The 16,394-nt window shown below is 39.5% G+C and overlaps 1 protein-coding gene across 1 annotated transcript in view; it reads left to right on the forward strand.

Moving 5' to 3' along the window:
• The window catches only part of LOC140236667 (uncharacterized), an 89,395-nt gene that overhangs the window by 13,225 nt on the left and 59,776 nt on the right, over positions 1-16,394 (forward strand). The window contains exons 3-7 of the mRNA XM_072316591.1: positions 2,196-2,435; positions 3,170-3,329; positions 5,903-6,030; positions 6,536-6,799; positions 8,265-8,369. Coding sequence (XP_072172692.1) covers positions 2,196-2,435; positions 3,170-3,329; positions 5,903-6,030; positions 6,536-6,799; positions 8,265-8,369 — 897 coding nt within the window. The remainder of the gene's footprint in view (positions 1-2,195; positions 2,436-3,169; positions 3,330-5,902; positions 6,031-6,535; positions 6,800-8,264; positions 8,370-16,394) is intronic.

Below are 16,394 nucleotides of genomic sequence, written 5' to 3' on the forward strand. Positions count from 1 at the left end.
CTGTTGGTCGCAGAGAAGATGATGACTGGTCAAATAATCATATAGTTGAGTAAATATTATCTTTTCAAAAATCTTGGCAAAAACAGGTAAAATACTGATTGGTCTATAATTTCCAATCACCATTTTATTCCCACCTTTAAAGACAGTTGTAATTTTAGAAACTTTCAGTTCATCTGGAACAGAGGCTTGTTTAATTGACATATTCAGTATATGTGTAAGAGGTTTAACAGTTAAATGAGCAACCGGTTTGATGAGCGACATTGGGATATCATCGTTTCCACAAGCTTTTTTCACTGACATCTTCAAGAGTTTCATGCTCTTCTATGTCTTTAAATGATGATAAACATGACTCATTACAATGATCGGACAGGTCGTTGTCAAGATCAACATAATCAACGCCGTTCTTAGTGATACTATTCTGAAGTGTTTTTCCAATTTCCGCGAAGTAATCGTTGAAGTTTTCAGCCAGGGCTTTTTTTCCCATAGTATCGGACACCATCTCGTTCAATTTCATCTATTCTTTCATGACTTTGTTTCTTAGGCACCACATAACTTAGCGATTGCCATACATCACTGGATTGACCGTTACTTGCCTTAATAGTATTGGTAATAAAATCTCTTTTCGCTTTACGTATTTCAGCTGTTACACAATTTCTTGCCTTTTTATATCGATCCCAGTCGTCTTTTTCATTAGTCAGTCCAGCTTTGCGTTTCGACATAATACGATCTCTGATGAGTTGTCGCACATGATCAGTAATCCATGGGGATTCCTTTTTCTTAATACGTTTACGTTTCAGTGGAGCATTATGGTATATTACTTTCAAGAGTTCGCTTTCAAAAGCAGAGTACGCAGTACTAACATCAGTGGCATTATATACACAGTCCCAGCGCAATTTACTTATATCTTCTGCATATTTAACAATATCTATTTTTTTTTTAATATTTCTGCTAACTTTAAATCTATGTGAGTGTTCTTTACACATTTTTTGTTTACCCCATGTACAGAAAACAATATAATGATCACTAATGAGACTGGAATCACATCTACTCTTCCAACTTTATCCAGGTTATTAACCAATATAACATCAACCAAACTAGAAGTATCAACAGTAACTCGTGTAGGTGAAGATACAACTTGGGTTAATCCAAAAGCTTCAGTCAACTCTTTCAGATGCTTACTTTGCCAGGACTGATGACCTGTAAGCATGTTACAATTCAGATCACCTCGTATGATATAATCCTGTTGCAGATCGTCCAGTTTATGAAGTACAGATTCAAACAAATCAAACCCTCGTGCATTAGCGTTTGGTGGTCTGTACCACACAATAACAACAATTGATTTTACATTCAATGGTTTAACCTCAACTGCAATCATTTCCAAAGATTCATCACATAAATCTGGTCTTACATTATAACGAATCGCATTTTTGATATATATTGCAGTTCCTCCACCCATGTGATTTCTATCTTTTCTAATCACATCATATAAATCAATATCAATTTCTGCATTAAGTATCTCTTCATTCAAATGTGTCTCACTTAGAGTCATCACATCAATATCAGACAAATCTACAATTTTACGTATTTCATCAATATTTTAAGTCAAGGACAAACAATTCAAATGAGATAATTTCAATCCTTTTTCAGCTCTTACAGATTGAAGTTGTGATTCGACAGTCAACGATCTCTCTTTTGTTTTTGAGATGTCAATATCACTTTGTATTTCAGGGTCCTTTGATTTCATATCATCATATCCTGGTAATTCTGCTAAGTAGCATCGAGTACATATCCAATCTCAAGTCGGAGGAGCAGAATGAAACATACTTCTTTTCCTTTTATCTGTCTATTTTGTTTTTACATGACCAAAATGCAACCCAGCAACACCACCTTTACGGACAGGCTTGTATTTTCTTAATCAATAATAGTAACTTTTTAGAGTTCTTGAATTACCTAAAATTACGAAGTTCACCTGCAATTTCCACTATTTTCTTATGTATTGTCCGATTTAGATTGAACTTTTGATATTCTATCATTTAGTCTGAGTGACTCTATCCCGAACGACCAACTAGATCTTGTAGTCTATTTTCTATTTGCACATTTCGCTGAAGATTAATTTGCCTAATTCTGAAAAGCCATGTCCGAAGTTACATCACCTATTTTCAGTGAGATCATCTTTTTCATTACGTCATTTCCAGCTCACATTCTCCTCGTTGCCGACTTGTCAGCTTCGGCAATCGTTAAACTTGAGTCAGATGCTGCAAACTTTTCCCAGTCGCCGTTCGAGGTGCTACCCATTGATGGACTGGCTTCGCCCGTAGGCATCGGCTACGACTACCGAGATGAGATGATATACTGGTCGGATGAGGGCTCCCATACAATCAACAGAGCAAGCATACACGGAGGCTCCCAAATGGTCCTTGCTTCATCGGCGTCAAGTTTGTTTGTTTATTTGATATATTTTTCTTCAAACACAATTTCACACACAAATCAAGATTCTTTTGAGTAATCAGTAATATCACATGAAATACACGTTAAATTACAAATAATTTACTTTCTTATTCTTAAATAATACCTTCTTATCTTTAAAAGAAACTAACACACACACACACACACACCACCACCACCACCACCACCACCACCAACAACAACAACAACAACAACATAACAACACAAAACAAGAATCCGTGAACTTATTTTATCCTACGCTATTTATTGGTACTGAAATCGTTCTGTCCTGAATCGTGCGCTGGAGAATGAAAGGAATCACCATTAGTAATACATTTACACTTTTTTCGAGTTACTCTTATGACAAAGGCCGTTGTACAAAACTTGCCACAAAATTGAAAATTGCGCTACAATAATGTGGTCATTGCTTGCTTTAATACTTTGAACTTCCTTTTCCTCTTTCAGTTTTTGTTCATATTTGCACTAATTCATTGAGGCTTGCAATCAAAGTTTTCAAACAAAAGGTTTAATTTGTTTAACGTCATTTCTTAAACAATGTTATAAGTTATGGTTTTAATATCATTTTTCCCTTATCTTTCCCTTGTATCCTTTTCTTTTATTAGTTGCTTGTATTAGCTGTAATATGCGATGTTGTTGTTGCTGTTTCAATCAATCAATTTAAATCAATCAATCAATCATTCATTCAATCAATCAATCAATATAGCACCACATGGCTTGGCACTGGATCTGGCAGACAACAAGATATACTGGGCATCAAGATCAAGCGGGACCCTTGAATCGGCAAATTTGGACGGAAGTTCAAGGTCGACTCTACTTTCTGGGATTTCAGAACCCCGTGCTGTGGCCTTTTCATACACTAGACGGTAATTGTTACCATGGTTACAGCCCTTGTAATTTGACGCAATCAGTTGTTGCCTGCATTTTATTACTCATTGGTACATTGTATATATTTTCATGCCAAAGATTTCATGAAACTCCTCAAAACGCATTTGTGCAATACTGTTCTGTTATAAGATAACTAATATTTTCTAAACTGGTACCAAGTGTTCGTGTACTGAGATATTGTCGGCCTTATGCCTAAACTTCCACTGTTATTCAAAAAGGGTACTTAACTGGCATTGAAGGCCTTATGGTATAACAATAAAATTCAAGGCCATTTTGGCATAAGGCCGAAGATATTACGTATATTCCGAAATAACATATATCAAATATTTCATGTATCCTCATTACAATCATCGATGCGCTTGATACAATATTTCTAGGCGCAAGGAGGAAAAGAAGATAGGAAAGGAAAGGAATAATGAGAGATACCTGTTAAAGATATCAAAGAAAAAAAAAAAAAAGCTAAATTACACCAAACAAAAGAAGACCAGTGCAGAATATGATATATAATTATACCCGGTGATGATACGCCAACATGTGTCAGTAAACGGCCAGGGGGTATGATTAGACCTAACATGAATACATTGACCATCCGTAGGGGGCGGGAGTATTCAATTCTGATCAATTGTGACCGTGCACCTCAAAACGAACATAAAGTCGCCCACACTGATTTTGCGTGAGGACTGAAAATAAGTCAAATGGGTCAACCTAGCCGAACTTGACTTTTTCATATTTTCTAAAAGAGCGGGTCTTCTTTTACATTATGTTAAAATTTGGTATCATAAAACGGGCAGGAAAGTGTGTTTTTTAACAGTTTATCTTGAACATTTTTGGCAGAATAGTGCGATTAGGTGTGTCTTTAGAATCCCTTTTTCATTTCTGAAAAACCTTGTCCACACTCTTCACTTTCAACTCTAATAACTTTTAAAAGAATGGTGCTACTGCTCTGAAATGTGGCACGAATATGGACAAAATGTTTTAATGAGGCATTTTTAATTTCAGTTTAATCTGATAATCCCTTCATTGTTGTTACTCTGGTGGTTTACTTCCTGTTTTTTGTCCCATTCATCGCACAGCCAGCACGGTTTGGTAAAGATTAAGCGCTTGAATAGACACTGTACTTCAGAGCCTCTTTTCTCAGTTCACACTTTTCCTGAGTTTGTGCATTCTTTCCAATATTTAGATACGTTAAGAGAGTCCATTTGATTTGAGTTATACATCATTTTAAAGCTTAAAGTCTGCTCTTTCAGAATATGGTCTTAACTAAAAATTCACAATTATGATTTTATATAGTGCAGAATCTTATAAGATGTTTGTACATGACATTGAAATCGCCGATATGATGCGCTATATATAAGACTTATAATGACCATTATAACTGTCATTATTACAACCGACAATTTTGACCTCCAAAATGAGTGTTAAATACAGGTACGCAAAGACAAACAAACAGACAAACACACAAATGAACGCCACATCCTAATTGTTATCCTACACGATTTCGAATACGACTTAGTACATAAGCAAATAAATGACAAATATTTTTGTACGGTATTCCCTGAAGCATGTCATATCTTGCTGGATCTAAATTAAAAAGAACAGTGATAATAATACATGCAAAATGGTGATAATGATAATGATACAATACAAACACAATATCAAATGTAATAACGGATGTACAATACAATAACGGATAGGACTATAGTTGAATCATTACAGAAATATTTTGAAACTTTGTTAAGTACACTGTACTACTAGATTTTAGCTTAAAATTTATAAACCTAAAGTTTTCCTAATTGATGATGGTGCTCTGACAAATACACACACAAAAATCTCTGTCCATCTACAATCCTTGATCTAGCCATCTATCTATTCTCACACACACACACAAAAAAAGCCTCTATCATTGATCCACGGCACGCTCGCTTTACGTAAACAATTCTTTATCATTTGCACATACGTTTATCATTTGCATATACGTTTATCATTTGCATATATTATACATTTCTTTGAAAACTGATGTAGGTGTGTATGTGTGTGTGTGTGTGTGTGTGAGTGAGTGTGTGTGTGTGTGTGTGTGTGTACGTACGGGTGTGTAAAAGATAGAGTGTCTTTTTATATACATCAAACAAGGATATTTCAATATTTAATGTTAGGTCTGTGTACACAGGATGTTTATATAAATCAAAATTTGAGAAATCCTTGAAGTGAATTCACTGCACCCTTGCTCCTTGCTATCTATGTTAAATTCATTCCCAGTTTTTTTTTAAGAATTTAAGAAGCAGAATAACAATACATGTATTTAAAACAAAAACCAAATATTTTTACATTTCTCACAAACCTGTAGCATAGGTAACAGTGAAGAGGTATGAATCCTTATTACGTCCAATAAATCACATGCCATTTTTAAATGATGCTTTCGAAAGAGTTTCAAATGATTTAACCCTTTCTCAGCTATTAATTTTCATTATTTTCAATTTTAGAGGATTTTGATGCACCTCAGTATTTACCCTTTCATTCATTTTTTTTGTGTGTGTGTCTTGTTTCCACACAGAAGAATATTCTTCACAACAGCTGGTAACTCACCGAGCATCGAAAGTGTTGATGTAAATGGACAGAATCAAGAAACACTAGTCGACACTGACGTCATAGCCCCGAATGGGTTAGCTTTTGATTTCACAGGTAGATTCCTTTAATCACCTTTAGATCATGAAATGGACAAAAAAGAGAGAAAAGATAGAAACAGACAGGAAAGCTTGGCTTACATACATGGATTTAGAAGTGAAATGAAACTACCTTTTCGTTCAATTCTCATTCGAATTTAGATGACTAATAAGCAGATATATTTCGTAATATGCTGTCCGATGAAATCATTGATAGGGAATAGAAAGGAACTGTCTTTTTTGAAACTTTAGGTTAAGACAAAGTTTTCGCTTCCAGCTTCTGTCCAAATCTTTAGAGTGCCTAGACAAGAGCACTGTGAAGATTGTGCCAATCAGAAATGAATATACTACAGTAAAGCTGAATGCATTAATAAATTATGTCCCGATTTCGTATCATACATCTAAGTGAATTTCATGTTTTTGTTTGTTTTGCAATATGACAGAAAAATCTACGTTATTTAATCCTGAAAGTAAGAAAATGTTAGATATTAATTATGCAGGTACCCTTTTGTTTGACCTGCTAGAATATCGACTGTATTGGACCGACACATCCCGTGACGTCATCGAATCCATAACGCCCGACAATCCAAGCCAACGTACCGCCATCTTTCGTCCTACAGCCACCTCCACACTTGACATCTACTCTCTGGGAATTGACGTCTTTTTTTCTGATATCTACTTCTCCGACGACACCACAAATAGAGTGTACTGGATAGACAGCGCCACGAACTCTGTTAATGAGCTTCCAGTAAATTTCCCGTCGCCGGCACTGATACACATATATAGCGGTTAGTTTGTTAGGGCACAGCAGTTAAAAATTATAATAATAATAATAAGAAACCAAACGTATCGAACGATCGAGGCTTCTTTTGACAGATTAGAAAAAAGTAGAAAGCAACTCTGAGCCCATCAGGTGAAATTGAGTGGCCTCATTTAAAGTCTTCAGATCGAATTGCTTCATAAATATATCTCACTTTGCTGATGTTTGCAGGACGAGAACTCTTGTTCACGAATCATATCTTTTTTATATCTTATTGTGGCGATGAATGTGCTGCAAATAATTGATTTGTCTTTAGAAAATTTTGGATCTCATTATTTTCAGTACAGATTGAGTAAAGACTTATGTTGCTGTCATGGTGCGAAAGTGTTCCGTTCAAAAACGTATCATTTGATAATAAGAAAGTACACCAATATAAATCCAATCACACCCTAACATATTGTAGCGATTTTGGGTCTTTGATATTTGTGATGTTTATGCTGTGCTATATGGTCGCTGGAGTAATTATGAGGCTCCAACTCAGCACTCACAATCCCTTGCACACACGCACTTCACCTCAGCCTCAGCCTGCTCAGGTAGTTCATTGCTGCTGGCAAACACACTCATTATTCACATGCAGAGGACTATGCTATCTGGCATGGCACACGTCACTCAATCATTGTCATCAACATGATCAGATGAGCACGATAATAATTTGCGCCAGAAGTAACTAATACATACCGTCTCAATGATGGTCTTTATTCACTGGTCAACGTGGTACATGTAGCAACCAGGCCAAAGCGTGGAAACAACTCATGAACTGCTACTAAGTATTTGGAGAACGCTGATCTATTAATGGTACAAACTAGACCTGCACTCTACTACACAACAGGTACTAAGTGCATGCTGCAAGCACTAGGAACTCCCAGCTTCCCTGCATGTACTCACTACTGAGTACTAGAGATGCAGAACTAAACTGGATGAATTGTAAGGGGGCAGCTATAAGACTGCAGCTGTAAGACTGCAAGATTCCTGACACACTGCTGAAAGACACCGCTGCTAGACAACTCAACTTTTACTGCGCACATGTGGCCTTTTATACCCAGGCCAAGTGGCAAAGGGCACTGCCACACTGGACACACTAGCATTTGTTTATACATGTGTGTGTATATCATTCATTGGTTTAACACAGTGCAGGGAATTTCTGACTATATGCTGCCCTCTAAGGCCAAAGGCCAATTTTGTTACAATATATACAAAACAGAAAATAATTATAAAAAAAAAAAGGAGATGTACAACAATATTTTCTACGCAGTCTTTCCCCATCTCTTCGTTTTTGTTACCCTATTTTTTACAGTGGCACCAAAGAAATGCATGTAAAATCTTGTAAAATAGAAAGTTTGATAGTAAAATGTACTGGGGAGTTGTTACTCTGACAAGCATGATAATGATCTCTATCGAACACGTTATTGACGGTTAGTGGTTTTCCTCTTCAGATGTGTGCTTGCAACGATGTCAAAATGGCGGTGTCTGCACGAGATCCTTCGCATCTGTGTCCTGTATGTGTCCACTGGGATATAGTGGTGAATTCTGTGAGACAGGTAAGAGATTAGGAAGAAAGATTTGCGGTGACACCATGTGTATGTAGTCCTTAACCGGATCGTTGTTTGGCAGAAGAGCCTAGAAAGAGGAGAAACGAAGAGGGAAGCGACATATGAGGGTTGTGAGGAGGGCAAAAAGTGAAGAGTGGGAGACAGTAATGGGCTAGAGGTTGAAGTTGCACTAGTGGAGACGGTAGAGAAAGGAACACAGAGTGGTAAGGAAGAATAGTGTGAGAATCAAGTAGGATGTTCGGACATCGTTAGAAGGGGAAAGATGAATTAGAAGGGAAGAGGAAGAGGAAGGAGTTGAATGTTGAACAGTGTGGCTATGGAATGCGGAATCAATGGAGAAAGGACGAATAATCCCTCGAAGGAAGGGTAAGTAGAGGAGAGATGAGAATATGTAGAGAGAAGGGAGAGAGAGAGAGAGAGAGAGAGAGGCGGGGGGGGGGGGCAAAGAAAAGAAGGAGAAAAGAACAAATTGAAATTCAAGACGTAAATTAGAGGGAGCTAGTATGGATCCTAGAATGAAATGCTGCTGAGAAGGAAAAAAAAATGGAGAGGAAAATTGATGACAGTTAAATCCTGAAAAGGTTTCTGTGGGAGAAATGCAAAAATAAGAAATCAAAATGAGGTTAAAGTGTAGACCTGAGGAGAGAAGACAAGAGAAATAACCTGTGGAGAAATGTGTAAATTAATACTAGCGGTCCTGAAAAGGACCGTTGGGTTGTATGGAAGGAAGAAATAAAAGAAAAAGAAGAAAGAAGAGAAGAGAAGAGAAAAGAAATGAAAAGATAAGTAGTGTAGAAACAGACAAAAGTGTAAGAGAGAGAGAGAGAGAGGAAAGAGAAATGAAACAATGAGTAAAGGTGCTAGTGAAAGTAGAGCAAAAAGTCTAGTTGTAAGAATAACTGGAGATTGTAATTTGTCATCACTGACAAATTAAGGTGATCCGATTTTTTTTTTATCAATGATTCGAGTCCTGATCGCAATAGACATGACCATACAAGTTTCATCTGTGTTTAGAGACATTGGCCGTGTGATGTTTGCATTCTCATTTAGCAAAGGGAGTCATATCTGCCATGTTAGGTACCAAATTCTGTATACACTATAACGAAGAAACAGCAACAAGTACATATGACCTTTGACCCACCTTTGCAATCCCAAGATTGCATCTGATGAAATAGTGGTTATTTTGTGAAATGATTCTCGCGACATCGTCTATACGTGTGAAAAATATGGGAAAGGTAGGACAGGTATTCACTAAGATACACGATGAAACATTTATGACCTTTGACCCTAATTTACATACCCAAGATGTTGTTCGATCTAGTAGTTGTTATTTTATGAAATAATGCACGAGACATGAACTAAACATGTGCAAAATATGGGGGTGATAGGGCGTGTTTTTCTTGAGTTATTGCAAAGAAAGTTGCAGAAAGAAAGAAATATCTCAATACATAGAAGATAAGCTTTAATTTCAACCAAGTTTTTTATCGTAATCCCGACATCGTATGAAAAAACGAAGTACACAAAACGATAGCGCAAAGTCTCAGCTACAACATATTAAAATCTGGGAGAAATTCACGGAAGGGTAAGTGAGCTAGTGCTCGATAAAGACAATCATGTCAATTTTCACATTAAAAAAAATTCCCTCCCATAGAGATAACACGTCATAACGAAGATACAAAAAGAAGTACATATGACCTTTGACCTCAATTTGTACAGACAAGATGGCATCTGAGTAAAAAGTAGTTATTTTGTGAAATGATCCTTGTAACATGGTCTTTGCGTGTGCAAAATATGGGAAAGATAGGACATGTATTCACTAAGATACAGGGTGAAACACTCATGACCTTTGACCCTAATTTACATACCCAAGATGGTGTCCGATCAAGTAGTTGTTATTTTATGAAATAATTCACGTCACATGAACTAAACATGTGCAAAATATGGAAGTGATAGAGGCCGTTTTTCTTGAGTTATTGCAAAGAAAGTTGCAGAAAGAAAGAAATACTTCAATACATCGAAGATAAGCTTTAATTTCAACCAAGTGTTTTGACGTGATGCAGACATCGTATGAAAAAACGAAGGGCACATCTACGATAGCGCAAAGTCTCAGCTACAACATATTAAAATCTGGGAGAAATTCACCGAAGCATAAGTGAGCTAGTGCTCGATAAAGATAGTCATGTCAATTTTCATTTTCAGAAAAACTGCACTCCCATAGAGTTAACACGTAAACTGGTCAAATTTGACAAGATTACATTCAATCCATTTTTACGAGGTGATGCCGTCATCTAATCAAAATACTGTTATGACGTTAATGAAAGAGCATTTAATAAGCTACAACATACTGAAATCTTGGTGAAAATTGACTAAGGATTAGTGAAATACGCTCGAATGAACTTGAAATTTGATGACGTCATTTTGAAAATTTACTTTTTTTACTTTTTTAAGAAATTTGATATCTTTTAATCATTTTGTCAGCATTGCCACCCCATGAAATGACATGTACAACTCATCAGCTTTCAAAATATGTACAGAAAAGGGGGGGGGGGGTCACCGTCCATCCTGACGAGTAAAATCGGATTTAAAATTGGCAGTTTTTTGGCATAGTTGCACTGTATATCGCCATTGACGCGCGCGCGGAATTTCAACTTTGACGGGCCCGTATGACGTCATATTGAGTCGGATCGACTTGAAACTTGGTGGAAATATTCCTTGACATTACAGGCAGCCGATAAGTGTGAAAAAACGGGAAATTTATATTGCATATGAGCTGTGCGTGCGTATATGAGCGCGCGCGTACGCGTCCGTCCAATTTTTTCAATTTTTCGAAAAATGCTCAAAATGGTCTGAAACGTGTGCAAAAAAAAAAAATTGAGCTCGATTTGAGCATACAAATATTTCAACGCGTGCGTACGCGCACGTTTTAAGGTATAGATGAATTTTGAGAATATGAGTAGTATGCGCTTGACCTGCAATATATGTGACGTAAATTTCATTGAAAAACTCCATTCCATTAATGAGATATGATTGAGAATGTGTTTTCATATAATGACGTCATAGTGACGTCACGGTTGACTGATCACCATGATTTTAGTTCGATTGCCGTCTTTGGGAGACGATACATATATGGTATAAGTTTGACATTGAAAGGCAATGCACTTTCTGAGCTAACCTCTGCACAAATTTTGTCCAGAAACAAACAAAGAAAGATTCCGTACAGATACAGAAGGTGATCCGAGAGGATACTCGGATCACCTAACTAGTTGTTGTTGTTGTTGTTTTAGGTTTAATGGCAATCAGTCATAATTTTGACTATTTTTGCCAGACTATATAATATATATATTTCCCTATAAATTGATTATCAATATTTCTTAACAAATTCAAATTCTTTCATAATATCCATATTTGTTTTATTTCCAACCATATTTTTATTTTAATTATAAAAATTTTATTGTTATCCTCGCTCAGTCAAAACGGCCAGGTTGTCACCCTCGGTTCTGTCTTACCAACCCGGCGAATTGCGTTTCGCAGGCTTCTCAGGCGTGCGCCCTAGGTAACTCGAGAAAGATGGTGGCGATCGTCATGCCTGAGCGTGTGGGGAACAATATTCCGATATAATCCAAATCCAAACATATTCATTTTATTTATCTTTTTTTTTTAAAAATATGTATATAGCGAACATTTGTGGGCAGAATCAAGGGTGCAAATGATGAAGATAGGTGCACTGGTGGTAGGCCTATACCTTCAACATATTCTAATGTATAATAAAACATCTACACTAATTTTCCAAATACTAATATACAATAATACTTAACATACTGCGGCATATAATATAATATGCATGTGTGTATATGCCTATATACACACACATACCTACTCATGTATACATCTGAGATCATACAAATACACATTCACATAATATCAATAATTCACTGTTTTACAAATTTTACAAATTAAATTTTCTACTTTACACTTCATTATGAAAATACTACATTATAATCTTTAAGGTTCGTCAAACTTATCCTTGACTCAAACGATTTGTCCTGTACACAAATGTGATTATGGAATTTTGAATATTTCGATTTTGAGACGCTAAAAGTTTAATGATATCAGAGTCACGATTTGTGTTGGTTTCTGCCATTAACATGGCTCTTTCTATTGTATATTTCGGGCATTCTATTAGGAAATGTTTAACTGTTTCAGGAGTGGGGCAATAGGGGCAGATTCCTGTGGGGTGTTTTGCTATTTTTGCTAAATCATAGTTAAGGCCGAGACAGCCCATTCTCAACCTGTGTATAATCATTTCATGTTGTCTGGAAAGATGACATGTGAATGGCTGAAAATTTACAGATAATTGGATGGTTTTTAGAAAGGAGGTTGAGTTATTCCACTTACTTTGCCATTCTGTTTTATACTTGGTTACAAGGACTGACTTTATCTCTGACAAACTGAGGTCATTGTAGATTTCGATAGGTTTCGTCAAGGCTTCTTTAGCTCGGGAATCAGCGGCTTCATTGCCGTGAATTCCACAGTGTGACGGAATCTAGGAGAACCGAGGAACTTGACGTTTCGGGCAGGTTGACTGTCCTTCGTCAGAAGTGAAGCGTGATCTGAGAAGAGGCGGGCTATATATGGAGAATGCGGACCTAGATGGAAGTGGTCGGTTGAGGCGGGCTCGCAGGCGAACTGAGCGTCGGCTGTTGGTGGAGTGTTGCGGTCGTTGATGCGTTCTATTGTTCTCGGAGTGTGTTGATGGCGGAGTATATCTGTGAGAACTAACTTGGCTGTTAGTAGGTCGTGGCCGGAGATTGGAGTCCGGGTTAGTAGTTGGGGTGGACGCCGGTGGTGTGGATGACTTGTGTCGGTGAGGGCGTCTTCTGGAACCAGCGATAGGTGTGGTCGTGAGTGGGAGGCGCGGTTGATGCTAGGAGTCCACTGGGCCGGCGCCAGTTGGTGCCAGTTCGCGCCAAGGATTATGTGATTGGCGCGTAGTGGCTCGCTGTGGCGCCGAATTAATGTTCGCTCGGAATGTATGTCGCCAAGTGGAATAAACTGGGTGTCATATGGCGTGCGCCAAATGCCACCTGCCTTGCTTCAAAATGGTGCGCCAGTTCGCGCCATTACACGGCTATTTGATTCCAAATTTCACCATGTTGGCGCCATTTGCGCCGATGGACGGCTACTTTGCGCCACTTAGTGATTAGTTTGTGCCAAACGGTCGCAAAATTGGTTTAAACTTGCCGCCACTTTGCGCTACTTGCCGACTATACAAATATCGGCCATCGACTACCTGGTTCAGAACCTCCTCAGCTGCTATATGAACAAATTCTCTACTATTATTTACAATTTCGATATGTCCGAGGCTTTTGATAATGTTGGAGTGATGATGCTGCTCCATCAGAAGATCATGAGAGATGTTGAGGTGGCCACTGACTATCAACTTATGGTGGCCAATCCTGAGAAAAAAAAAAGAGCCTCGTAAGAAGAAAAGGAAGCACAAGTGGTGGTTTAGACTCATGCTCCACCCTCAGCTGAGGGCCGAACGTGGACAGTACCATACCCTCATGAATGAGCTGAGGGAGAATGACAAGAGGAAGTTCAAGAACTACACCAGGTTGTCCCCAGAGATGTTTGATGAGCTGTTGATCAGGCTTACACTCCATCTGCAGAAGGACACCCACTTCAGGAAGGCCACTCCCCCTGGTCTCAAGTTGTGCGTCTTCCTGCGCCATCTCGCCACTGGGGCCACCTATGCCGAGCTGGGTTACAACTTCCGAGTGGGCAAGGAAACCATCCAGAAGTTTGTCCCTGACGTAGCCAGAGCGATAGCTATGGATGAGTATGCTGCAGAAGTCATCTCCCTCCCCATGCACAACCAATGAAGGCTGGCTTGAGGTTGCAGGTGACTTTGAAGTCAGATGGAATCTTCCTCGCTGTCTGGGAGCCTTGGATGGAAAGCACATCCGTATTCAGAAGCCCAAGAACTCAGGCAGCCTTTACTTCAACTACAAGCAGTTCTTCTCGGTTGTCCTAATGGCTCTCGTAGATTCAAAGTACCAGTTCGTGTGGATCGATATGGGTGGGGTTGGCCATCAATCTGATGCCCAGATTAACAACAACAGTGAACTGGGGTGGAAGGTCTGGAGCAACATCTTGGACAGGGGTAGCAGGTCTTGGAGCGGAGCCTCTATCAGCTTGAGCCAGCGCCACCACGCGAAGATCTTCATCCTCTTTGTCATCTTTGCTGCTTGCAGGGGGCCTGGAGCTCAATTTGAGCTTCTTGGGTTGGGGGTCCTTCTTCTTGGACTGCTCAAGTTTGTCATTCTTCCCCTTGCTACTGCCTTTGTTGCCTTTTTGGGGCATCTTCTTTGAAAATTATGTGAAATCTTGTAGAAATTGTGAAGGAAAAACTGCTTCTACAGAGGTGTTGTCGAGTCGAATACTGAAAGTTGTGTGAGAAAGTCCTGCGATGCAGTCATGCTTCCATAGGCGGCAAGTGGCGCCGAATGGCGGAAACACAGTGGTTTTTGGCGGAAACAAAGTGGTATTTGGCGCGAAATAGTCACCAATCAGGTGCCGTTTGACTCGCGCCACTGTTGATTTGGAGCGCTTTGGCGCGGACTATCCGCCTTTGTAGCGCCAAGTGGCGCCACGTGGCGCAAAATCTCATTGGCGCAACGTGGCGCGCGCCATAACATTCCAGTGGATTCCAATAGGCGGATTGTTTGCGACATTTGGTGCCACTTGGTGGACATTTCGCGCTGAAAGTGGCGCGACGAAGATTTCAAACATTTTGAAATTTTCTTGCCGCCAAACTCAATTTTTGCCGCCGTTACGGGCCACCGCGCGCCAGTTGGGAGGCAGTTTGAGCCACTGCACGCCACTAAGCACCTTATTGGCGACACTAGGCGCCACAGCAAATTGCATTGGCGCGAACTGGCGCGAACTGGCGCCGGCCCAGTGGACTCCTAGCATGATGACGTCGTGGGCGCTGTTGTGAAGAGGTGGGGGAAGAGATATGAGAGGAAGAAGTAGAGGGGGGAATGTGCTGTGGAGAGAGTGTGTTGTTGTTGTCATTGTTGGTGTTCGATGGTTTGTTGATGAGAGGGAGCCAGATGTTGTTGATGTGGAGTCCAGTATCCTGTGTAACAGTGTCGTGTGTGTGAATTTCTATGGCTTCTCTGATGCGTCGTGTGTTCCAGTTTTTGATGGATGCGATGAGTTTGCTGTCTTCCCAGTTGATGCGATGTTCCGACTGTTGAGCGTGTTTCACGATGGCTGACTTTTCCCATTCCGAACGTCTGTAGCATGTTTTGTGTTCTTTCAGTCTGGTCTCTAGCGATCTCCCTGTTTCACCTATGTAGACTTTGCCGCATTCGCATGGGATACGGTAGACACCTGGTTGTTTGTGTTTGGGGTGCTTGTCTTTGTGTGAGTGCAATGAATTCTGGAATTTGTTGGAAGATGTATGACGGACCTGGATGTTGGCGGACTTGAAGATGCGTTGAAGTTTGTGCGAGGTGGCGCCGAGGTAGGGAAGATTTACAGTTGTGATGGGCTGTTTCTTGGCTGCTTGGTTGGGATGAGAAGGTGCCTGAGTGTTGATTTTGTGCTTGGGGTATTGGTTGATAGTGGTGAGTGTGCCTGTGATATGTTCGAGTTCTTGTCGAAGATGTTCTTTGTCGCTGATTTGATGAGCACGTCGGACGAGAGCGTTCGGTACTGACTGGCGGACTGCTGGATGATGGAAGGAGCGGTAGTGAAGATATCTGTCAGTGTGAGTGGGTTTGCGGTAGACCTGGTGAGAGAAAGTGCCAGCGTTGGTCTTTCTCTACTCTTTGTGACGAGAACATCGAGGAAGGGGAGAGAATGATTGTGTTCCGTTTCCACTGTGAATGGGATGTTGGAATGTTGTTCGTTGAGGTGTGTGAGGAAGTCGTCCAGCTGATCTGCTTGGTGTGGCCAGATGGTTAAGATGTCGTCGACATACCGGAGCCAGAGTGAAGGTTTGTG

The sequence above is a fragment of the Diadema setosum genome, chromosome 13 (genome assembly GCF_964275005.1).
Source record: "Diadema setosum chromosome 13, eeDiaSeto1, whole genome shotgun sequence".
Taxonomy (NCBI): domain Eukaryota; kingdom Metazoa; phylum Echinodermata; class Echinoidea; order Diadematoida; family Diadematidae; genus Diadema; species Diadema setosum.